The sequence below is a fragment of the Chiloscyllium punctatum genome, chromosome 46, assembly GCF_047496795.1.
Source record: "Chiloscyllium punctatum isolate Juve2018m chromosome 46, sChiPun1.3, whole genome shotgun sequence".
Lineage (NCBI taxonomy): Eukaryota > Metazoa > Chordata > Chondrichthyes > Orectolobiformes > Hemiscylliidae > Chiloscyllium > Chiloscyllium punctatum.
The window spans coordinates 45,048,728-45,075,082 of NC_092784.1; the positions used below are offsets into that span (position 1 = coordinate 45,048,728).

The following is a 26,355-nucleotide window of genomic DNA, read 5'->3' on the forward strand; positions in this document are numbered from 1 at the left end:
GATACGGGGTCCAAACCTGCTGACAATGTTCTCAATGTGGTCTGCCCAGAGCCTTCTCCAGCCTCAGCAGGACACCCCCTGCTCTTGTATTCGTGCCCTCTCGAAATGAATGCCAACGTTGCATTTGCCTTCCTAACCCTCACCTGAACCTGCATGCTTTTTAAATATTTTTTAAAAGAAAAAGTTTTTTTAGATTAGATTACTTAGTGTGGAAACAGGCCCTTCGGCCCAACAAGTCCACACCGACCCGCCGAAGCGCAACCCACCCATACCCCTACCCTAACACTACGGGCAATTTAGCATGGCCAATTCACCTGACCTGCACATCTTTGGAGTGTGGGAGGAAACCGGAGCACCCGGAGGAAACCCACGCAGACACGGGGAGAACATGCAAACTCCACACAGTCAGTCACCTGAGGTGGGAATTGAACCCGGGTCTCTGGTGCTGTGAGGCAGCAGTGCTAACCACTGTGCCACCGTGCCACCCTGGGAAGTGTTCTATAGAATCCTTTTTGGGATTTTTTAAAACAAAATTACAAAACTAATACAAAATACTGTAACCACTTTACAATATAAAGCAACATCAATATAAATAAAGATAACAAACTATTAATCTACTCTATAGACTACCAAAATACAAAGTAAGATATAAGAAAAAAAATTCTATTTAAAAACTACAACATGGTGCGTAACTAACAAAAAAAAGAGGATAAATAAATAAATGAACCTTCAAAATAACGTTATATCAAGTCATAACACGACCCATATTTATATGGGATTCTTCCTCCCAGGGGCCCCTGAACCAGCAAACATCACCCTCACAGCTAAGCAAAGGCACTAGACAATATGGCCGATACATCTGCATCGGTGTAGCTCAAGAAACACTGCCAGTTCTATAGAACACTTCCATTTTTTTGGTGCATCATATTCGTAAGGAACTCCAGGGGAATGTGTTCCATAATTATCCTATGCTAATTCTCAAGTCCTGGGGACTTACTGATACCCAACTTGCTAAAATGTTTTTCCTCGCACAAAAGGGGAGGATGTTAAACAGTTTCTTCCCATGTGCATCTCGAGAAGGAATGTTTGGAAAGCCCAAAAGGAGAGACACCGAGTCCAACCCAATCTCTGTTCCTAAAATCTTTACCAAGGCATTCGCTAGACTGACCCAATATCTATGAATCGTATGACATGTCCACGAACAACAAATGAGAGTACCAACTTCTATTTTACATTTAGGGCACATTGAGAATGCTCCTGCCTTAAAGTTTGCAAGTCTCTCTGGTGCTATATGGGCCCTATGAAGTATCTGCAATTGAATGGCTTGAGTCCTATTACAGATAGAGATCTTCCTGGCATTTTCCCAGATGTCCTCCCACATCTCTAAGGAGATTTCCACCCCTAATTTTTGAGTCCAGGTTTTATATTGCCGGTCCATATTCTTTGATACCTTATTACCTCGCGAGTGATAGGGAGTACTGACCGAGGGTGCACCCATTGGCCGGAGCACACTCATTTCCATATCCAGTTTCTAGGGATTAGTCATCAATGTGGTCTTTTTTTGTATGAAGTCTCATACTTGAAAATATCGAAAGAGATCCTTGCTCGGAAAACCGAACTTCTGACGTAATTGTTCAAAGGACATCATGGCCTCCTCATCAAACAAATCTCCCACGCAGGAGATTCCTCCGTACTCAGAGTTTAAACCCAGTTTATGTCAAGCCTTGGCTGAAATCCCAGCATTCCCACTATAGGAGTATAGGGGGAAGTGTTTTTTGTAAATTACCCTCACCCTGTCGTATTATCCTCCAAGCTTTGATTGTATTTAGGACAATCAGGCTTTTACAATGATCTGTGACAATTCTCATCTTATCCATAAACAACAGATTGATGAGGGGGGCATTTTGATCGGGAAGCCTCAACATTGAGCCAAATTGATTGTGAATCGCAAGAGATCCAGTCAGCCACATATGATTGCAGAGAGCTCAGTTGGTCCTTCCTAAAATCCGGGAAATCTAGACCCCCCTCCCCCCCCCTTTCTTATGGGAGCTGCAATTTATCTAATTTAATAAGGGGCCATCTATGATTCCCAACAAAGGAACAGTCAACCATAAAGCTTACGCAGCACCTGTCTCAGCAACATCAATGGAAGCACTCTCATGGAGTATGATAGACGAGGGAGAATATTCATCTTAACCAAAGCTATTTTTCCTATCGGATTTCGGGAGATCTTCTCAACGTTGGAGGTCCTGCCTTATTTTCTCTAATACATATGTATACTTAACTTTATGTAGCTGACCAAGGTAATAAAAATACCTAAATAGAAAAAAATCCTTCCAGTGACCACCGAAAGGGGAAGTGGGATCCATCCGCAAAGTTGGATGTGCTGGTAAGACCCCCTACCGGCATGACCTCTAATTTCATGAAATTAATTTTGTACCCTGAAAACATACCAAATAAATTAACCACTTGAATTCAGCAGGGCAAAGATGTCAATGGGTTATTTAAGAAAAGAGCATAATCCACATAGAGTCATTTTACGCTTGCCTGATCCTACCTCCGGGGCCGTTACACAAGGGTCCTTTTGGATAGGTTCAATCAGCGGTTTGATTACTCGTGTAAATAATCATGGTGAAAGAGAGTGCCCTGACAACAACCTCTGCCATCTCTAAAACGATCCGATCTTATGCCATTCGTAATCACTACTGCTGTCGGGTCATTATATAACACTGACTCATTTAGTTAAAAACCTCTCCGATACCAAACCGCTCCATGGTATAAAAAAGGTACAGCCATGCCACCCAATCGAATGCTTTGTCTGCATCTAGGGAGACAACTAATCCCAGTATCGCAGTTTGCTGGCAGCCTTGTACCCTATTTAACTCTCTTCTGATGTTTAATAGTAGATCTGCAACCCTTAATAGACCCTGTCTGATCCTCTTTTATAATAAATGGCGAAGCCCTCTCCAGGCGTAATGCCAGCACTTTGGAGAGAATTTTAAAGTCCAGTTTTATTTAATGAAGGTATGCCTGTACAAGGTACAATCGTCTGGGGCTTTCCTGTTCTTAAGGATGGGAGAGATATTTGCTTTACTCAGGGAGGGGGGGAGACAGCCCCAACTAAATGAGTCGTTGTACGTGTTTATAAGTGGTCCGGCCAATTCATCTATAAACTCAGCCTGAAATCCATCTGTCCCGGGCGTGTTGACGCTCTGGAGCTGCCTCACCACCTCCTGAGTTGTCAAAAAAGACACCTGCTGCGAGGTTACACCCGAGAGGTCCAGGTTCTTAAAAAAAGGGGACTCTATCCTCCTCGCTCTGTCCTCACAGCCCTCTGACTGATAAAGCCCAAAATAGAACTTTCTAAATGCTGCATTGATCTTCTTAGGATCACAAGTCAAAGAACCGGCATCCTCTCGGGATGGATCGGGGAGCTTTTTTCTTTCTGGCAAGTTATGCTAGATACCTGCCCGGCTTATCACTACACTCCAATAGTCTCTGCTTCGCAAACAGTATCTCCCTCTTTGCTGTTTGAGTAAGTGCAACATTCAAAGTAGCCCTGAGGGCTGTAATCCACTGTAACTTAGTTATGGATGGCCTCTCAACGTACGCAGATTCAGCTGCCTTCAGCAGCCGCTGTTGTTCTCCCTTGTGTCGCTTCTGGGTTGTGGAATATGAGATCATCAAGCCCTACGTGTAGGCCATTGCAGTCTCCCACATCACAGATGAGTTGCTGGCCGTACCTAAATTAATACCCCAGAAAGCTTTAAACTTCTGTGAAAAGTATTCTATAAACTTCCTATCCTTCAGTCGGAAAGGGTTCACACACCAGTGCCAAGAGTCCATCTTATCACTGTTAATCTTGACCTCCATATACACTGCTGCATGGTCGGGAACAGCTATATTCCCCCTATTTTACAGGACAGTATTGAATTCAGAAAGGTCGAGGGGACAAAAAACATATCGGTCCTGGTACGGCACTTGTGTGGGTTAGAATAAAAAGGAAAGTCTCTAACCTCAGGGTGAAGACCCGTCCACACATCTACCAGGCCCAGCTCCCTATTCAGACCAGCCAACTGCCCAGATCACAGAGATCTGCCCGCAGAGCTCCTAGGTATCCTGTCCACCTCAGGGTCAGTCATCCAATTGAAACCTCCCCCTATAATTATGTGATGCACCCCGAGGGCCGTCAACCTGGAGAATGCATCTGTTACAAATGTAAAAGGATGTGCCGGGGGGCAGTATACATTCAAAATCCCGTACACCTCTCCGTATATTGGACCCTTAAGTATTATAAACCGCCCAGACTCACCTTTTATCTGGCTTAACATTTGGAAAGGAAGATACTTCCAGAAAAGAATGGCCACTCCCCTACTTTTTGAGTTGGAAGATGAGAAGAATACCTGGCCAAATCCTCCATGCTGCAGCTTCAAATGTTCCTTATCTGTTCGGTGTGTCTCCTGTAAAAGGGCGACATCGACCTGCTTTGTTTTTTAAGACTTGATAGTATCTCTTTTTCCTTTTAATTGGTGAGTGACTCCCTTTGACATTCCAGGTGCACCATTTAAACAAATGACTAGCCATGATCATTCAGGGAACCCCCCCGCCAGGAGGAAGAACCCCACTCGAAAAGCATTGAGTACAGACCACAAACAATTCACAACAAATTTAAAAATGCAACCTTTGAAACTACTAAAACAAAACTGCTAAAAACTACTCCTAAGAAATAGCAACATAAAACATAACGAAAAGGAGATTTTCCCATTTGTCCACAGGGTGCACTTCCACCATCCCATAATCCCACCCTGACTCCTTCCATGCCCTCTCCCCAGACATCACAAAGTAAGATAAACAAATGCCATATCTTATAACAAGGAAATTTAAAAGTGGCATCCAACCCGTCCCTTCCATATTATTACCCTAGGCCTTCTTAACAAAGTAGCAACATGAAATAAGATATATAAAATTACAATCGTGACATATTAGAGGAAAACTCCGAAATCAAAATCCACCCCCCCTGCACCAACAACCAAATAATGTCCATATAATTCGGGTCAATCTGACCGGCAGAGGAGAGCCTGATCTCAGAGTTTGTCAAGCTCTGAGAGAAGATTGACGCTTCGATTGAGGAGACCCGGTCTAGGTGGGATTCAACCTCAGTCGTGTTTCTGCAGGATGTCCGGGGGAATGAGAAACTCGGGCAGTGTGTTGGAGGGAGTGAGTCAATCAGTCTATTAAAGAGCATCCAAAAATTATTTTGCTTTTTCTGGCGATCCAAGGTTACACACAAACCCTCTGTGACTGAAGTGCAGTGTTGCTAGGTATCTCATGGAATACCGAATATTTAAATCCCTCAAGACACTTCTTTACCTCGTCAAACGCCTTGCTCTTGCATATCACAACTGGACAGAAGTCCTGGAACTGCATTATTTTGGATCCCTTGTATACCATAGCTTGGGGATCCTTCCCCACAGCTCTGGAGGCCTCCAACAACATTTGTTTGTCTCTGTAGTGCTGGAGTCGCACTAGGACTGGGAGGGGGCGCTGGTCCAACCTGGGCCTACGCATAGTTATACGGTGGGCCCGCCCAACCCACGCCTGGCCTACCTCACACTCCAGCCTCAGCGGTTGTGGGAGCCATTGCTCCAAAAAGTCAACAAGCTGGCCTACTTTCTCCCGTTCGGGAAGGCCCAGCAACCGAATATTCTTCCGACGACCTTGAAAATCGAGGTCGTCAATCTGTTCTTCTAAGGCCTGGACTCGATGTTCCAGAGCCCGGACCTCACCCACGGAAGATTCAGCAGCGGCCTCATTGCACCTCCCCTCCAACACACTGCCCGAGTTTCTCGATTTCCCCCGGACATCCTGCAGAAACACGACTGAGATTGAATCCCACCTAGACCGGGTCTCCTCAATCGAAGCGTCAATCTTCTCTCAGAGCTTGACAAACTCTGAGATCAGGCTCTCCTCTGCCGGTCAGTCCTCTGGGGTGGCCGCAGATGCATCTGTTTCTGTGGGGGTGATGGGGGTGGGGAGAGGGGTCCCTGCCTGTTGTGAACTCCAATCTCCTTTACCTTTGGTCATTTAAAAATATACCAAACTGCTAAGGTTTGGTGAAAATTGGCTATAGCAGTCTGGAAAAAGCTATTTTTAGTAGTTTAAGAAGTGCAGGGAGTGTAGATATGCCACTTTGCCTGGGTCCTGGGCAGAGCTCAGCAAACCTGGACTGACTGGGTTGCCGCCATCTTGAATCCCACCCCCCACCCCCCCACCTCGAACCTGCATGTTAACCTGAAGAGAAATCCTGAATTAGGAGTCAGAAGTCCTTTTGTGCTTCAGATTTCTGAATCCTTTCCCCGCTTCAAAAATAGTCTACGCCTGGATTGTTCTGAGCAAAGTGTATCACCTCACGTGTTCCCACATTGTATTCCATCTACCACTTGTTTTTGCCCAGTCTCCGAGCCTGTTCAAATCCTTCTGCAGCCTCCCTGCTTCCTCAACACTACCTGTCCCTCCACCTATCTTTATGTCATCTGCAAACTTTGCAACAAGGCCCTCAGGTCCTTTGTCCAGATCATGAATGTATAACGTGAATAGTTGTGGGCTCAGCACTGACCTCTGTGAAACTCCACTAGTCATCGACTGCAATTTGAAAAAGACCCATTTATCCCCACTCTCTACCTTCTGCCAGTCAGCCAATCCTCTATCCATACCAGTACCTCACCCCTAACACCATGGGTTCTAATATTATTATTATTTATTATTATTATTATTATTATTATTAATATTGTATTAATATAATTAATATTAATTAATTAATATATATTAATATTATTAATATAATAATATTTTTATTGGAATATGTCTGGGTGGGTTACTGCTCAGAGGGTCAGTGTGGACTTGTTGGGCCAAATGGCCTGTTTCCACATTGGATTCTATGATTCCATGAAACTTGGTTGGTATCGATGAGTTGGGCCAAAGGGTCTGTTTCTGTGTTGTATGACTCTGACTGCCTGTCTCTCTTAACCTTGACACAGACATTAACAAAATTAGCAATATTATTGACCAGACATGAGCACTCAGCTCCTCTGGGCTTGACAAGTGAACACCATGGCACTGTAGGATTCATACAGACTCCGAGAGAGGAAATCTTGGAAATGGGCCCATTCCTTCCCAGTGGACACGACTGGACCCTTTCATTATGGACAGTTCACACAGACACCCCCACACACACAGACCCGCCCCCCACACTCGCGCACACACCGCACACACAAGCACACACAAGCACAAGCACACACGCACGCACACAAAAAGTGAATCTCAGCAGTAGATTTTGTTTCAAGTCAGTCAAAGATCGGCTTAATCAGATTGATCACAAGGAGGAATTATGTAAATTGAGTAAGGAAAATCTGGAGTTTTGAAGAATGAGGGGCTAATAGAAACATAAAGACACAGAATACAGGAGCAGGAGGAGGCCATTCAGCCTATCGAGCCTGCTGTGCTGTTCAATCTGATCATGGCTGATCATCCAACTCAGGCCCCTGTTCTCTCATTGATTCCTAAGAACAATACACAACTCCTGAACTACATTCCTGACAGAGTAAAATCTAGGAGGGTCCCTCTACCTGGTTGAGGAGTCCAAGGATTGGGTGCCATTGTCACAGGATAAGTTCAATGCCATTTTGGACTAACATGAGGGAAAGATCTTCACTTGGAAAGTGGTCAATCCTCAGTCTCCCCTGTGAAGTCTGAGCTGGTGGGTTTAGTCACGGCTAACAACAAGAGATATATTGCAATTGGGAAGGCAAGTGGAGTGTCACAGAGTCATACAGCACAGAGACAGAAGGTGACCCATGCTCCTTATAGATCATGGAGAACAGGTTGAAGGAGCCCTACTCCTACCAGCTCTCATCTTTGCGGAGCGAGTCTAATGACTTACTTAGTCTTTACTGCTCTCATCTTGCACTCAGCATCACTGCTGCTCCTCTTAATGTCCGCTCGAAGACAATTAATATTGACTGGCTGTCGCTACTCTTGTGTTTTTTAAAATGCATTTCCATTCATTTCCAGATGACAATGAGTGCGGCGAAACCGAAACTGAATCATCGGCCCTGTGCGGTACCAACACAGAATGTCACAATACCTTCGGGAGTTTCTACTGTACCTGTAAGAAAGGATACGCCAGCGAATCAGGAGAAACTAACTTTACCACCATGACACACTGCCGAGGTGAGAACCCTCTGATATATTGTTGCTTCACTTTGTGGCATGATGGGAGAGATCATTCATGTCAGTGCTCTTGGCATAGCTCAAGGAGTAAGAGGTCATAGGTCCCATGGATTATAACTCACCTTCCAGAGACTTAATATATTCAATAGACACATCTTCCTCATGTACAATGTTCCTCCATCTAATCACCTTTGGGATAGAAAGAGCCAATTGCTATTAATAGAACATGAAATTTATCTGTAAAATATAAAGTGTTTAACAATCTTTAACCTCTGAGGAAGGGTCTGATTGGCGTGATCTCATTGTCACCCATCTGTGACATGACATGGTTTAATGATCTGGTGACATCACACTGTGATACACACAGAGTCATAGAATCATTCCGCACGGAAACAGACCCTTCAGTCCAACCAGTCCATGCCAACCACAACCCCAAACTAAACTAGTCCCACCTGCCTGCCCCTGGCCCATGTTAGCTCCCACAGAATAACAATATGCTGGGAGCCATGGAACAATGAAGAATTCAATGCCCTGCTCTCTACATAATGGACACTGCACTTATGTACCTGGGCCCAAGCTGAGCAATTCACACGCACAGTTCCCTCAGCATGTCATGCTGCCAGAGGTCAGAGCTCAGTACGATGGAGACCGAGCCTGTTATCCCATTAGGTCATGTGAAGTGATGATATCGTGAGGGTGCCCCTTAAAGGTATATCGCACATTGGCTGGAAGATGTCACACAATGTGGCCTAGTGATACCTTAGGCTCTGCTTTTCCCCAGTGACATCATGAGACATCCATCAATGGATATTTTGTTCAGGAGAGAGTAGCCCCTTTAAGAAAAAGTGAAACATAAATCTCTCAGGATCTGGGCACATGGAAATAATTCTGCTGGCCATTGTTGGACCCATCTCAAGTGACCAGTCCTCATGGTTGACCCAAAGCAGCGAGTGTTGCCATGTTTATTTGATCCTGGCCAATGGCTCAACCACCAAATGTTCAATGATCAATCAGGAGAAGGGTAAACCCCCTTCCTCCTCATACCCATCAATCACCCCACCTCAAGCCCAAGTTAACTGATTGTTGCTGATGTCGCCCCCACCCCCCCCAGGTACATACAGAGCTCTCCACCTTCCTTAGCCAGTGGCAGACTGGGCAGCACAGTTGGCCAATCTCCTTGCACCCCACTGCCATCCAGCATCACCAACTGATAGATGGTTGGGCAACCATGATAGATTCATGAGGCCATTCAGCACACCGAGACAGAAATTCACTTTGGGGGATAGCACAGGGTCCATCTCTGAAATGGCCCACCAATGCTCAGCCCTGTTTGTTCAGTAGCAACCAATAGAATCCCAACCCCTCACATCGGTGTTGGAGTGATATAAATTGTCACACTTCTCTCTCGCTCGGTCAGAAAGGAGCCTCTGAACTTTCACAGTGCCACTCCATTCGATTGACGATTCCTAAATACTCCATTTTAATAATCTGGATCATAGTCCCTCTCTGAGGTCATGCAAGGTTAGGCCTTCCAATAGGCTATCTCCTGGAGAACTGTCCTTGCTCCCTACCCCAGAAACTCAAATCTGATTGGGCGATCTTTGGTGAGGAGTTGGAGTGTGTTGGGTCGAGTGTATATCACTGAGAAATGATAAAGACATTCCACATCCAGAGCGATCATCAAGGATTAAGTAACTTTTACAAGTTGAGCAAATGTTTGCTTCCTCTTTCTGCCTGGAATCTTCCCCCACCCCTATTGCTGGGGTTGGCTTCCAATGTAGAAATCCTTCCCACAAGGGGGTTCCACACTAATGTACCTGGGAACATTTGGTGAAGCCTGTTTTAGTCCTACCCTTGGCACAATGGCCTGGTCTTGGTGAGCTGCTTGGTATGGGCTGGCATGTGGTGATGTAGATGGCATGTGTTGTGGAATGGCTTGTGTTGCATGAAGGGCACTGGGGCTGCGCAACCTATTGGCAATGCGTTAACAAGCGTGTCTCGGTGCAGTCGGTTCAGTTGGCATGGCATGGTGGGCAATGTTGGAATCCGAAAATCCTAAGAGGTTGTGTGCTGGAGCCTGGGGGAGTGGCAGGGTTGGCACACAGTTAATTGAGATGCATGGCCGACAAAGGAATCACCCACTGACTGGGTGGGTGCAGTAGTCTGTATTTGTAGGTGGCATGATATCTACTGTTGGCACATGTACTTGAGCATGATATTTACTGAATCTTGATTACTTCCACACGAGTCCTCCCGGGCATTTTGTATTGTTGTTGTGTTGAAAACTCCGTTTGGAGCTCCCTGAGGTGGGAAAGATTTCTGTTAATGAGTTTGAATGTAAAAGGCTACGCCTCGCTATCTCTCGCAGTTGGATAGTTCTGACCCGAATCTCGCTGCGCCAGTTCTCAAAGATCTCCATTCTCCTTAATATTGGAATGTTCACCACAGCATAACAAAGATTTTCGAGGAGACATCACACCGGTAACAGTTTGTATTCGAGAGTAAACCTTGGCTGTCTGGAGTAATCTTCCAAATGATAAAGTAAACGTGACTCTTATCCACTTTCACAACTCCATCTCCTCGTCGTTCCAATTAAGATGTACAGAAATCACCTTCTTTTAATAACCGAGAAACGTTCACCTGAAACTCACTTGGAATATTATTCTTATTCATAAACACTTGCCTCTAAAATGGTTAAAGCAACATCCACCCTCAGAATCCATTGGCCAATGTGTGTGCCATCACCCTGTTCCCCCTCCCACCATCATATGGTGAATTATACAAAGAAATAAAGAACAAAGGGGTGGCATGGTGGCACAGTGGTTAGCACTGCTGCCTCACAGCGCCAGAGACTGGGTTCAATTCCTGCCTCAGGCGACTGACTGTGTGGAGTTTGCACGTTCTCCCCGTGTGTGCGTGGTTTTTCCTCCGGGTGCTCCGGTTTCCTCCCACAGTCCAACGTTGTGCAGGTCAGGTGAATTGGCCACGCTAAATTGCCCATGGTGTTAGGTGAAGGGGTAAATGTAGGGGAATGGGTCTGGGTGGGTTGCTCTTCGGTGGGTCAGTGTGGACTTGTTGGGCTGAAAGGCCTGTTTCCACACTGTAAGTAATCTAATCGAAAGAGCAATACAGAACAGGAACAGGCCCTTCGGCCCACCAAGACCATGCCAATACAATGCCTTTCTAAAACTAAATCCCTTTTTGCCCCAGTGTGGTCCATATCTCTCTATTCCTGCTTATTCATGCATCTGGTAAGATGCAAATTAAACATTGCCATTGTATCCACCTCCACCAACCCCTCTGGCAGCATATTCCAGGCCCTTACCACCCTCAGTGTTAGAACCCTGCCTGTCACATCTCCTTTACCCATTTTTACCTGAAACCTCCGTTCTCTAGTAATTGACATTTCTCCCCTGGGGAAAAAGACCCTAATTATCCATTCTCTCCATGTCTTCTATCAGGTCGCCCCCTCATCCTTCAATAAAAAACAAATCAAGTGTATAATCCCTCTTCATCACTAATAACTCTAAACCAGGTGACATCAGCACCCTCTCCAAAGCCTCCACATCCTTCTGGGAATGTGCCGACCAGAACCAAATGTGGCTGACCTAAAGTTCAAATCAGCTGCAATATGACTTGCCAATTTTTATACTCTATGCACTGACCAACGATGGCAAGTGTGCCATCCACCTTCCTGACCACCTTATCCACTTGTGTTGCCACTCTCAGGGAACTGTAGACCTGTATGCCCAGATCCCTCTGTATGTTGATGCTACTAAAGGTCCTGCCATTTGCTGTATACTTCGCTCCTGCATGAGATCTCCCATAAACGTACCACCTCACATTTGTCCGGATTAAACTCCATCTGCCATTTCTCTGCTCAAACCTCTGGCCTGTCTATGTGGTCTGGCAACCCTCCTCCCTATCTGCAGTCCAGTCTTTGTATCGGGTAGAGTTTGTACGAAGTGAAGGGAAGGTGTGTGCAACTGTGAGAGATAAGCTGACGTGCACAATCTCAACTGAAAGCTAGTTGCAGGGAAATATTGGGTGTTTCAGTGGGAATGCAGTGTCTCCTCACAGGATCTGATGCCTAACTGTGATATCCAGATGCCTGGCGATATCAGAGACTTTGTGTTTTGCTGTCTTGCGATCTGGACATTTTGACAATGATACATTCTGGACCATAGTAATTGATTAACAATATCATCCATTTCTTGGTTGTCCTCACGTTGACATATCATTTCTTGCTCACTGCTTATCACAGTAATCATTCAGTGATATTTCCTAAAATGCCATTCTGATGTGATGGAGCTCATTCTCAACTGCCTGTATAAGGACAATATAGAGACTAGATCATAGGAAGCAAGGTTGCTGGGTGCTCATTGTATGAATTGGTTCTGTTCAGCTCTGAAATGTGATCAGACTTATCATTGTGTTGGGTTTACACACCCAATAATACAGGACGCTCTTCAGAAACCCCTGTGTCAACAGTCCGCCACATCACGACAACTTACCTGCCTCTCCTCTCTCCCAACTGGATGTCTCCCTCACTGATGCTGACATTGAGGTCATGCTGCTTTGTTTTAATGTATTGGTTAGTGGGACATGGGCATCACCGGCTGGGCCCAGCATTTATTGTCCAGTCCCTAATTGCCCCTTGAGAAGGTGGGGGTGAGCTGCCTTCTTGAACTGCTACAGTCCGCATGGTGTCGGTTGTTAGGGAGGGAATTCCAGGATTCTGACCCAGCGACACTGAAGGAACAGCGATATATTTCCAAATGAGGTTGGTGAGTGGATTGGAGGGGAACCCATAATGAGAGTTCAGTAATACCACAGATAGGATCATTACAGATTAATGCTGGGGTCTAGGGTACTCATCGGCCCATTCTTGTTTGTCCTTCTTTACTCTCATTCCCTTCCATTTGTCTCTTTATATTTGTTCCCGTCCCATTCTTTCCTCAGCTCCTACTGTCTGGACTGTCTTTGTCAGGCTGATGTAGGCCACAAACGTCCTGATTTGCTCCTGGGTCATCCCACTGCAGGTCTGGCCGTGTGGGAGTTTGGAAAGCCACTGTGTGGATTTCCCCATTTTCTCTCGATTGCCTTGTCTACAGTTTGATGAGCGAGACTCAGCAGATTTCCTCCAGTCCCTCCCTTACACTCCCAAGGTGTTGCGATAGGGCAGCATGATGGCTCAGTGGTCAGCATTGCTGCCTCACAGTGTCAGGGACCTAGGTTCGATTCCTGTCTTGGGTGACTGGCTGTGTGGAGTTTGCACATTCTCCCTATGTCTGCGTGGGTTTCCTCTGTGCTCTGGTTTCTTCCCACAATCCAAAGATGTACAGGCTTTGGCCATGCTAAAATTTTCCATTGTGTTAGGTGCATTAGTCAGCGGTAAATATAGGGCAGGGGAATGGGTCTGGGAGGGATTACTGTTCAGAGGGTCGGTGTTGACTCGTTGGGCCAAATGGCCTGTTTCCACACTGTAGGGAACATAATCTAATCGAGTTGTTTAATATATCATTACAACTCCATGACACTGTAACCCTTTTGCTATAAATTCTGTGTCGTATGGTCATGTTTCACAATCACCTGATGATGAGGCAGTGCCTTGAAAGCTAGTGCTTCCAAATAAACCTGTTGGACTCTAACCTGGTGTTGTGTGATTTTTAACCGAGATCGATCCCGGTCTCTGTCTGGCTGTGCAGGGAGAGGTTATCTACATCGCTCTGGTTCAGATTAGGAAATGTTCTCTCTGCCCTTACCTGGTCCGGCCTACATGTGACTCCAGACCCACTGCAAATGTGGTTGACCCTGAACTGCCATCTGGGCAGTTAGGGATGGGGCAATAAATGCTGGCCTTGCCAGCGGTGCCCAAGTCCTGTGAATGAATTCCAAAAATATGTCCACGTTTGGGGTGGGACTGAGGAAGGATTGTTTGAGATCATTCATTGCGGCCATTTTGCCTTTGTCCTGGGTCTATCTAGTGATTCGTGGGAGAGGATACATCACCGTAGAGTATCCACTGAATAAGCTGTTCTTAGGCAGCAAGGTCTATTGCTTGATTACGAAGTACAACTGCATTTGTTCAGGCTGCCTGGATTGGAGGGCTTGTCTTCTGAAGAGAGGTTGAGTGAGAAGGACGAGAGGTGACTTGATAGCGTGTACAAGGTAATGAGAGGCATCGATAGAGTGGATAGCCAGGGACTTTTCCCCAGGGCTGAAATGGCTGCCATGAGGGGTTATAATGTTAAGGTATGTGGGGAGAGGTCAGAGGTAGATTTTTTACACAGAGTGGTGGGTGTGTGGAATGCACTGCCAGCGGTGGTAGGAGACATTAGGGATGTTTAAGCGACTGCTGGACAAGCACAAGGACGACGGTAAATTGAAGGGTGTGTAGGTGAGGTTGATCTGAGATAAAGATATATACTTGACACATCATCGTGGGCCGAAGGGCCTGTACTGTTCTATGGTCTATGTTAATTATTAGGGAGTTGATACAGATACCTCTGCTCTCTCCAAAAATGGAGTAGAAATGCTTTCCACTCTTACAGACATCAGCAGAATGGGTGGAGCCAATGCAGCATGAACTTTAACCCTGAAGACCCTTCCATATCTCAATCAGGTTGGACCTTGATCTTTTAAACTCCAGAATCTTCGGATCTCTCCTGGTGTGCATGTTCAACCAAGACTTCACGTGAAGCTAGTTCTCAAGAGAGTATTGATGAGCATCAAAGGTTCCAGCAGTTGAGAAATGTTCTGTTGTATCAGTGTTGGCCGTTAGAGAAATATCAAATGTTTGATTGATAAATTCCTTTCCAGATTGTTGCAAATTTCGAACCCCTCTCATTCCCCAATCTACATTCTAGCCACTAACCGGCTCATAGACGTATGGATTGATCACAAGGCAGATTGTCCAATGGGACGAGACTCTGCAGAGAGTGAGAGAGGAGGGAGGAAGGGGACTGTAACTCAACGTCGATAATGGGTGATATTCACATGTCCGTTTCATGTCTGTTACAGAACAAAATGAATGTTACCAAATGCCACCAGTGTGTGGCCCCAATACAATATGTTATAACACAGTGGGAAGTTTCTACTGTCTGTGCAAGAAAGGATTCATCACGTCTTCAGGACTAACTAACTTTACAGCTGGTTATGGAGGGTGTTTCGGTAAGAACGGGGACCTTTGAAGGTGTGACACCCTCTTGTGAAATCTGAGGGGCATTAAGTCAATGGGTGCGTGTCAATTCTACTCAATATGGTGGGACCCTTCATAAAAGGGGGCAGAATTGCTTTTCCTGCTTTGGGCACCAGGAGCTAACCACCAGGCATAGATGCTAATTAAATGGTCTTGCCATTGGCATTTGTCAGTAAGAGGTCAATGACATGACCATCGATGAGGTGGAGGGTGATGCAAATTGTGTCAGCCAACATAGGTCTGATGTTGAGAGTGTGGTGCTGGAAAAACACAGCAGGCCAGGCAATATCCGTGGAGCAGGCGAATCGACATTTCGAGCATAAGCTCTTCATCAGGAATGACGCTTGTCGGCTGAGGGTGCTGAGAAATAAATTTATGGGGGGGAGGTGGGGCTGGGGGTAAGGTAGCTGGGAATGTGATAGATGGAGCAGAAGGTGATAGATTGGAGAGGAGGATGGAGTGGATAGATGGGAAAGACAATAGACAGGTCAAGAGGGCGGTACCGAGTTGGAGGTTTGGGACTGGGGTAAGTTGGGAGGAGGGGAAATGAGGAAACTGGTGAAACCCAGGTCTGTTGTCAAAATATACGTTATCCCTGAAAACGAAGATCGAAAATATGAGCAAAAGGGCGTGGGAATAGAACAACAGCTACAGAGATGAAAGCAAGAGGCACTACTTAAGTGTTTACTTTCAGAATGTCTGCATTGCTGGCAAGATCAGTGCTTATTGCCCATCTCTAATTGCCACTTCAGAAGGTGAGGCTGAGCTGCCTTCTTGAATGGCTGCAGTCCATGTATTGCAGGTTGACCCACAATGCCCTTGGGGTAGATTTCCGGGATTGACACACAGACAGTGAAGGAACAGCGATAGATTTCCAAATCAGGATGGTGAGCAACTTGGAGGGGAACGTGCAGAGGGTGGTGTTCCCAAGTATCTGCTGCCCTTGTCCTTCTAGGTGGTAGAGGCCATGGGGTGGGAAGGTGCAGCCTAAGGAGTCTTGGTGCATCATGTAGGTGGTACACACTCCAACCACGGAGCGTCGGTGGTGGACTGAGTGAATTTCTAGTTGTGAACTAAGTAGGGTCCTTTCTGCTGGTCAGCACCAAGTTCCTTGAATGTGGTGCCCCACCTGCTTAGTGGGTAAGTTGTAATGTCACTTGCAGGGCCATAAAAACATGGGGATATCGATTATTTGTTCCTGTCACTCTCACCACCTCTCACTGGTTCGGTAATAAATCTGTGATTAAAAATAATTGATCAATTCTGCAGCTCTGCCTTTGCCTCTCTTTCATGACCCTTTGATATTCCTATCGATTTTTAGCAGGTTTGTGATGAATGCCCTGAAAGAGTATAGTTCGTCATCTTGACACATCGTCGCAAATCTGAAACTATTCCTGGTTGTCAACAGGTTGTGAAGGAGAAAGGAATGGATGATTCATTCCATTTTCTCTGTGTTGGATGAAGCTGCCATTTGGCTAGTTTCCATGGTAACCAGTGTTCCATGGTTCGGCCTCATCAACTTTTGTTGTAGGTGCACGAACAATTGGATCACAAATCAATTTTCAGCTCGAAAACCAAGCGCCTTGTCAACTGAACAAATGCAGAATCCAGCATCTGCAGTCCTCACTAACTCCTCACTGAACACATGCAAACTTACATTGACAGAGTGTACTCCAATTTGAGGATTTAACAGATGACAGTCGAGGGCTTGGATGTTAGTTTGCCAAAATTTGCTTCTAACCTGCTTCTAATCTGTGCCACAGTTGGGTATCATTCGGCAGGAAGCTGGAATGGTGGGAGCTCTTGAATGAGCTGCTGGGTCAGGTTGACTTGTGTCTGTGCTGAATGGTATATGGTGTTGTATCAGCTGCTTAACCGAAGATGAAGAGGCCTGCTGTTCAATTGAAGAAATAATATGTTTGTAGTTGTACGTGTTACTTCAAGTTGGAACGATTCCAAGGGTGAGTGAGACGGATTTAGTCTGACGTGTGCTCCGAAACGTGCAATGTCATCAATCACAAATGTTGCTTATAGCCTGATAGGCAGATGGTCATTGATTGCACCATAGTGTTCAAAAGTGGAAGACATTCCTTGATCAGCTCAAACGCTTGGACGTTTCATTTTGGCAGAGAGTTTTCGAATGGGGACATCGGTTAAGTTCAATACCTCGACATGTTGATTTTTAAAAATGGACACCACCAACAAATCAGCCATGATTCAATTGAATTGGGGGGTTGGTGGGGGGCTACCTCTTGTGGTCTTTAATCGCCATTAACAGACCAATTTATAAACCCCATGGCAATGTAATGATAATATAAATAAAGGAGTGTAGGAGAAACAGGGGGGACTAAATTAAAATGAAGTTGAAGTGGGGGAAATAACACCCTCCAGCTCCAAAGGTGCCCAACTCTCCCTAAAGGCATCATTGTGTTGGTATTCAACTCTCATCTAAATTAGTCATGTCACAGCTGAATGCTTAATCTCTGCAAGTATGTTAAGTTGGAGCAGGAGCATTCAAAAATGGGGAATGTGTTGCACTGGTTTCTGTGAGGCTTCCTTTTTTTTAGTATTTCTGATGAACCTAAGCTTATGATCTACATTCTCACTATTCATGAGTTTTGATCATCTTTTGCTGGTATCCAATAATTCCACAGCCCTCATTCTCATCCCATTCACCTTAGCAATATTATCCCTATTTTATTTTAAACTAATCCTGCCTTTCACCTTTTTTTTTTTAGCAAGTTTCAAATGAATCTCTTTTCCTCCAAAGCTTTAGTTTCTCCACGCAATGTAAATTTGTGGAGAGTTGTGAAATATATTTTCCATGTGCATTATTGCTTATTTGCTGTCACATGATTTAATCAATTTTCCCATCTTCTGGCACCAGGCCATCCCTCATATGTACAGAATTGGATTTGTAATCATCGCTTTTCAATACAATATCATGTTATGATCACTATTTCTTCAATGGAACATTATGTTGTGATCACTATTTCTTAAATACAGAACAACAATGATTTTCTGAACATCAGTTATCCGAATTTCAGATTATCTGAACAAGATCTTTAGGTCCCGTAAAAACGCTATCCATTATCCAAACAATCCTTTATCTGAACATAATATCCCCACCCATCTCATTTGGATAATTGAGGTTATTCTGTACAATATCATGTTATGATCAGTGTTTCTGAGACTATCCCTGAGATGAAAAGCTAACTCTGCCAAAACAGGATCTAAATGATTCTCTTCCCTCGTTGATTGAATGACATAATGTTCGGAAACAGTCTCAAATCCGTGCCCTGAACCAGTTCCCTTGTGCTGTCCAGGAGAAAGTGGGGACTGCTGCTGTCTGTGTGGAAGTTGGAAGCGTTGAAGACAGCTGCATGGCCTTTTGTGTTGGAGAGTTGTTGTGTTTTTTTGAGATTCAGTGCTGGAGCTGGGCTGAGAGGGGCTCAATAAGCTGATGTGCTCAGTGCAGATTGTCAGCATGGTTTTTTTAAAATTAGTTTCTGATATCAGAAGGCAATCCCACACAGGATGCACCAGCCTTCAGCTGCACCTGCGGGAAGGTATTTTGCTCAAAGAATCTAAAAGTTAAATCAAAAACACTGGAACTAAAGACTGCAGGTGAAACATCTGAACATGTTCCTGGTTTATTTTAACTTGATGTCCATGTTAGGCACAAAATACATTCATGTGAGCATCACACCAAGGTGTCAAATAATGTCTGCTAATCCTCCTACAGGGAGAATGGGATGTTCTTGTGACATTAGAGATGGTACTGTTGTAGTTTTTGGTATCTCCCCTTAGTACATTGCTGGCTCCCAAGAACGGTTTCTCTACAATGATACAAGGAAGTTAATGTGACAGGAGTCTCCCTTTCGGCTATAAGGTGGAACAGGGCTGGGAGATAATTAGATTTAATGGTGCGCAGGATGACAAAACCAATTCTTGTTCCAGATATCGACGAGTGTGAGACAGTCCCGTGTGGCTCAAACGCAATTTGCACCAACAAGTTTGGAGATTTTGAGTGTACCTGTAATGAAGGATTTATCACAACCACTGGAGAACGTACCTTCACCGATAAAACAGTCACGCAGTGCCGAGGTAAAAGTTATTGTACTTGCATGAAGCTGTCTTCCTGCAAAAATACCCAGTGACACAGGGCACTCAGAAAGGAGAACTCTAAATCAAGACTGGGCTCTCAATTGACAGAAAAACCGACAGGGACATCGGAGTGATGACATGGGACGAATGGGAATGATGGCCTGAATGACCTCCTTCAGTCCTTTAAGATGCTGCAATCGATGAACCTGGGGAGAAAAATGGCACTGGGACAAACCCGGGGAGATCCAGCCAATTGGATCCAAAGTTGGCTTGATAGTAGGAGACAGAAGGTGACTGTAGAGGACTGTTGTTCAGACTGGAGGCTATGGCCAGTGGTGTGCCGCAAGGACCACTGTTGCTCCAGCTATTGTTGTTCATCATTCATTCGAACGATTTAGATGAGAATATTGGACGCAAGATGAGTACGTTTGTGGATAACACGAGAAATGGTGGTATAGTGGACAGTGAGGAACATTATCTAAGACAACAACAGGATCTTGATCAACTGGGCCAGTGGCCGAGGAGTGGCAGATGGAGTTTAATTTGGATAAATGTGAGGTATTGCATTTTAGTAAGACAATCCAAGGAAGGGCATATTTCGCTAACAGTAGGGCCTGGGGAGTGTTGCCTCTGGTTTCAGGTACATATTTCCCCTGAAAGTGGTGTCACAGGTAGGCAGGGTGGTGAGGAAGGTGTTTGGTGCACTTCCCCACATCACTCTGAGCATTGAGTACAGGAGTTGGGTTGTCATGTTACAGATGTACAGGATGTTGGTAAGGTCACATTGGGCACAACGTATCCCATTCTGATTTCCCTGCTGGAGGAAGGATGTTGTTCAACTGGAAAGAGCGTGAAAGAGATTTACAAGGATGTTACTGAGACTGGAAGGTTTGAGTTAGAAAAAGAGGCAGGACAGGCTTGAACATTTTTTTGCCTGGAGTGTCGGAGGCTGAGGGGTGACCTGATAGAGGTTTATAAAATCATGAGGGGCATGGATAGGGTGAAGAGCCAAAAGCTTTCTCCCAGGGTAGAGGAGTCCAAAATGAGAGGTTTAAAGTGAGAGGGAAAGATTTCAAAGGGACCTGAGCGGTAACTTTTTCACACAAAGGGTGGTGCATGTATGGAACAAGCTGCCAGAGGAAGTGGTAGAGGCTTGTACAAAAGACATTTGAACAAGAACGTGGGTAGGAAAGATTTAGAGAAAGATACGCCAAATGCTGGCAAATGGGATGAGTTTAGTTTTACACGTAATGGTCTGACTCACCCCCAAACTCCACCCATTGTCACTGTCTGCCTTCACCAGGAAAAAAGGACACTGCGATGAGAGACTGTTCCCAATGACATCACTCATGGGAAGATTTAATGGCATAATCAAAGAAACTCCAATTTGTCTCTGACTGACCGACTGACTGTTACCCAGAGTAATAGATACCTTCAGTAATAGTTAACAAATAATCTGCTTAGGGCCATACACTGACCTTTAACAAGAACAGAAAAAGAACAGGATTTCTAATTCATATAACTGCAACTTTATTCTGTTTAAAAATTCATAATCACCCCATCAAACACAGACATACACATAAGTATACACACAGACACACGTGCACTCTCTCTCTCTCTCTCTCTCTCTCTCTCTCTCTCTCTCTCTCTCTCTCTCTCTCTCTCTCTCTCTCTCTCTCTCTCTCTCTCTCTCTCTCTCACACTCTCTCACACACACACCTCCATTCTCTCCTACTGTCTCTCACATACACAGACTCACACAGACACACACACACTCACACACATTCTCTTTCTTTCTCTCACACACGCAAACACACAAGCTCGCATATACAGAGACACACAGATCCACAGGTAAATACACACATGCTCACATTTTTTCGCCACACATATGTACACATACCTACAGTTAGATACGTGCGCGCACACACTCACACTTGCAATCACAATCACACGCGCACATACACATACACACTCACAATCACATGCACATGCACACACAAGCTTTCCCACATTCATTCCCCAAATCACATGCACATACACATACAGTGGCGGTGAATACTCATCAGAACAGCACTATTCTCTCTATATGCACGTGTTTCTCAATCTGTTTGATTCTTTGCAGATTCCTCAATATTACCCATACAGCGATGATCACACTGTTGCTGATTGGTTGCTTGGTTGGACCCACAGGCCTTTTGGTTTTATGGTTATTTCTTCCACCGTATCTGCGTGTAGATTTTTTTGGGTGTATTGACAGAGTACCGGAGACAGCAACTTTACTGAAAAAGGGGAGAGAAGGAGGTTTTCCTGCAGCCAACTGCTGGAAATCTTCCCTCGCATTTCCCTCACAGACACTACAATCTGACCAACTGGAGAGTTGTTACTATGCTATTCCATCCTAATCCAACAGGCAATGCTATCAGAACGTCTGGAATCAGTGTGCCCCATAAATAAATGCCTTAGTTAACATTGCTGGGTTTTTCAAGCAGTTACCAACACTTTGTACATCCTCCTTTTCAGACAGGGAGAGATGTGGCTCAAAAGGGAAGTTAATTCCCTCGGTATTTATTGGTGTCTCCTCTTGCTCTGTGCAATGCTCAAATTCCCTGACTGTGACCTCTCCAAGGAGTTGCGCCATGACCCAGTGAGGTAGAGGTGTCTGGAACCTTCTTACAGTTAGAAACTTGGACTGGGGGATGACCAGTGCATGAGGGTGGTCAGGGAGATTCATGGTTATTTTGTATTCCAGATATCGATGAATGTGAAACAGACCAGTGTGGTTCAAATGCAGCATGCACCAACAGCGTTGGTGATTTTGAGTGTACCTGTAAGAAAGGATTTGTCTCAACCACTGGAGAACACACCTTTACTGATAAAACAGTCACGCAGTGCCAAGGTAAAGACTACGCTGCTTGGGAACCAACATCTAAAATATTTGTCTGTTTTCTGCAAATACTCAGTGACATCAAGCACCCAGAAGGGAGAATTCCTGACCAAGATTGGGCTCTGAATTGATGGGAAGAGCTGTAGGGCTATTGGAGCGACGATGTAGGGAAATTGGATCACTCTGTCAGCAACCTGAATGATGGTCTGAATGGCCTCCTTCAGTACTTTGAGATTATTTTATTTCAAAAATATTCTTTATTCATAAAATATTTTGATGGCCTGTACAGTTGGTTATGCCATACATGCGGAAACATTCCATTTCTTTGCATACAGAGATGAACATTTATCATTTGTATATACAGCTCTGTACGTTTATCAATCATATGTCCATATATTTAGCTGAGGTGTCAGCGAAGCCCAAATGACTGCATTGGCCCCCTGTTCTTCTTATTTACAAACACAGATTCGACTTTATCCTTGTCCTTTACAATCCTGTGCATTTTTCAATCTTGTATATATACATATATTTGGCTGAGGCATCAGCAGAGCCCAAAAAAACGTCTGTATGGGCCCCCTGTTCTTCTTTCGGCAGGCCGATCTTACACGGTGGTCTTTCCCCACCGCGCCTTGGCGGCAGCTGCCCCAAGCTTCAGCGCGTCCCTCAACACGTAGTCTTGGACCTTGGAATGTGCCAGTCTGCAACACTCGGTCGGGGTCAACTCCTTCAGCTGGAAGATCAACAGGTTTCGGACCGCCCAGAGAGCGTCCTTCACTGAGTTGATGATCCTCCAGGCACAGTTAATGTTCGTCTCGGTGTGAGTCCCGGGGAACAGGCCGTAGAGCACGGAGTCCCGCGTCACGGCGCTGCTCAGGACGAACCTCGACAAGCACCACTGCATTCCTCTCCAGACTTCCTCTGCATAGGCACATTCCAGAAGGAGGTGTGTGACAGTCTCGTTCCCCCCCCCGCAGCCGCTTCGAGGGCAGCGTGCGGTGAGGCAGAGAGTCCGGGTGTGCATGAAGGATCTCACAGGCAGAGCCCTTCTCACCACCAGCCAAGCCATGTCTTGGTGCTTGTTGGAAAGTTCTGGCGATGAGGCATTCTGCCAAATGGCTTTGACAGTCTGCTCAGGGAACCGCTCGACAGGATCCACCCTCTCCTTTTCCCGAAGGGTCTCAAGGACACTACGTGCTGACCACTTCCTGATGGACTCATGGTCAAAGGTATTTTTCTTCATAAATTTCTCCACGAAGGACAGGTGATACGGAACGGTCCAACTACTTGGAGCGTTCCGCGGCAGCGAGGCCAGGCCCATCCTTCACAACACCGGGGACAGGTAGAACCTCAGTACGTAGTGACACTTGGTGTTTGCGTACCGGGGATCCACGCACAGCTTGATGCAGCCACACACAAAGGTGGCCATCAGGGTGAGGGTGGCATTGGGTGTATTTTTCCCCCCGTTGCCCAGATCTTTGTACAGCGAGTCCCTTCGGACCCAGTCCATCTTTGACCTCCATATAAACTGGAAGATGGCCGGGGTGACTGCAGCGGCACAGGTTCTGGGAATAGGCCAGACCTGTGCCACGTATAATAGCAATGAAAGTGCCTCACACCTGATGACCAGGTTTTTTCCCGCGATGGAGAGCGACCGTAGCTTCCATCTGCCCAGTTTCTGCCTCACTTTGCTGATACGCTCCTCCCAAGACTTGGCGCATGCCCCAGCCCCCCTGAACCAAATACCCAGGGAGGCCTTAACCTGCAGGCCCCCACTGCCAGGAATAGTCACCCCTCTCAGGCTCGCATCCTTCCTGATGGACTCGGCAAATGGCTCTATGCAGCACACAAACAAGGCAGGAGAGAGAGGGCAGCCCTGCCTGACCCCAGATCTGACTGGGAAGCTGTCTGATTCCCACCCATTGATTGAGACTGCACTGACAATGTTGGTGTAGAGCAATCTGATCTAATTGCAGATTCCCTCCCCAAAGCCCATTTTGGAGAGAACATATACGTGTGTGATATCCTGTCAAAGGCTTTCTCCTGGTCCAGGCTGATCAGGCAGGTGTCCAACCCTCTGTCCTGCACGTAGGCGATCATATCCCTGAGGAGTGCGAGACTCTCAGCGATCTTCCTGCCCAGTACAGCACAGGTTTGGTCCGGGTGGATCACTAACCCCAGAGCAGACCTGACCCGGTTGGCGATGACCTTTGACAGAATTTTGTAATCCGCATTCAACAGTGAGATTGGTCTCCAATTTTTGAGTTCCTCCCTCTCCCCCTTCCGCTTGTAGATGAGGGTGATGATGCCTTTCCTCATGGATTCGCTCATGGTACCTGCCCGAAGCATACTGACATACACCTCCAGCAGGTCCTGGCCGATCAAGTCCCACAGAGCAGAATAGAGCTCGACCGATAAGCCGTCGCTTCCGGGAGTTTTATTCTTTTCAAAGGACTCGAGGGCCTTGGTCAGCTCATCCAGAGATAGCGGCTGGTCCAGCCTCTCTCGTGCTCCGTCATCTAGGACCTCCGTGATAGAGGACAGGAACGACTGGGAGGCCGCGCTGTCGGTTGGCTTCGAGTCATACAGGCTGGCGTAGAAGGATTTGCTGATCCTCATGACATCAGCCTGAGATGACGTTACCGAGCCATCTTCTTCCTTCAGGCTGCTGAGCACGGAGCTCTCTTTGTGCACCTTCTGGAAGAAGAAACGTGAGCACGTCTCGTCCTGCTCCACGGAGCGGACCCTGGACCGGAAGATTATCCTGGAGGCCTCCGAGGCAAAGAGCGAGGCTTGCTGGCCCTTCACCTCCTTGAGGTCCTCCGTGACATCGACCCCCATCGTCTGCAGCAGGAGCAGGTTCTGCATACTTTCCTGGAGCTGGGACAGTTTTCCCCACCTCTCTCTCGCCTCCTGGACACCTTTGAGGATGAAGAACCTCTTGATGTTCCCTTTTACTGTGTCCCACCAGTCCGCTGGGGACTCAAAGAGGGGCTTCACGGTTCTCCAACCTGCATAATCCCTCCTGAGCTCCTCAATATTTCCCAGGGTCAACAACTTTTTGTGTTCAGCTTCCACGTTCCCTTACCAGCCCCCTGCTCGTCCTGTAGGTGACAGTCGGCCAGCAGGAGGCAGTGGTCAGAGAAGAACACCGGCTTGACATCTGACCGAGAGCATTCGGGACACAAACAGGTAACCTATCCTTGAGCGGATAGACCCGTCTGCCCGTGACCAGGTGTATCTACGCTGCGCTCCATCTGCAGGGGCGCTGAAGACGTCGTGCAGCTTGGCACCTTTTACCATGTCCATCAGGGCTCTGGACGTAGCGTCCAGTTTACTGTCCCCCCCACCCGCTGGATTGTCCATCTGCATCAATGATACAGTTGAAGTCTCCGGCCAGAATGACCGGCCTGGACGTAGCCAGCAACAATGGAAGCTGCTGCAGGACGGCCAACCGTTCACTCTTACCCACTGGGGCGTACACATTAATCAGTCTCAGGGGAGCATTCCTGTACATGACGTCGGCGACGAGGATGCGCCCGACCACCACCTCCTTAACCTCAGGATACCTAGGCCGGAGGCGCAGCTATCGTTGCCCCCCCGACTGAACTGACGGTCCATGGGCCCACAAGCTCAACCATCTCCTGGAGCTGCTGAGGTGCAGTATCCCACATTTCTGCAGAAACAAGACATTGGCTTTAACGTTGGCCAGGAAGGCCACCATAGAAACACATCGCGTAGCCAATTTGATGCTACGCACATTGATGCTGGCAATTTTTAACCCCATTTTAACAGTTTACGAGGTTGACACTGTCCATTTGCTGCTGGTCTTGCCCCTCTGGGGTAGCTGTGCACATCCCTGTGGTGATGGCAAACTGCTGGACCCTCCCAGGGCTGAGGTAGCTGTCCGGCTCCACGCTGGGGCCATTTCCCCACT

At 46.3% G+C, this 26,355-nt stretch overlaps 1 protein-coding gene across 7 annotated transcripts in view; it reads left to right on the top strand.

Annotated features, from left to right (window-relative positions):
- Nucleotides 1-26,355, top strand: part of LOC140467985 (adhesion G protein-coupled receptor E3-like) — a 79,257-nt gene that overhangs the window by 12,291 nt on the left and 40,611 nt on the right. For 4 of the 7 annotated variants that reach the window (XM_072564100.1, XM_072564101.1, XM_072564099.1 and 1 more), the window contains 4 exons: nucleotides 8,071-8,229; nucleotides 15,253-15,402; nucleotides 19,391-19,537; nucleotides 22,287-22,433. In XM_072564100.1, the coding sequence (XP_072420201.1) occupies nucleotides 8,071-8,229; nucleotides 15,253-15,402; nucleotides 19,391-19,537; nucleotides 22,287-22,433 (603 nt within the window). The remainder of the gene's footprint in view (nucleotides 1-8,070; nucleotides 8,230-15,252; nucleotides 15,403-19,390; nucleotides 19,538-22,286; nucleotides 22,434-26,355) is intronic. The other 3 variants (XM_072564103.1, XM_072564104.1, XM_072564105.1) reach the window with 3 other exon arrangements.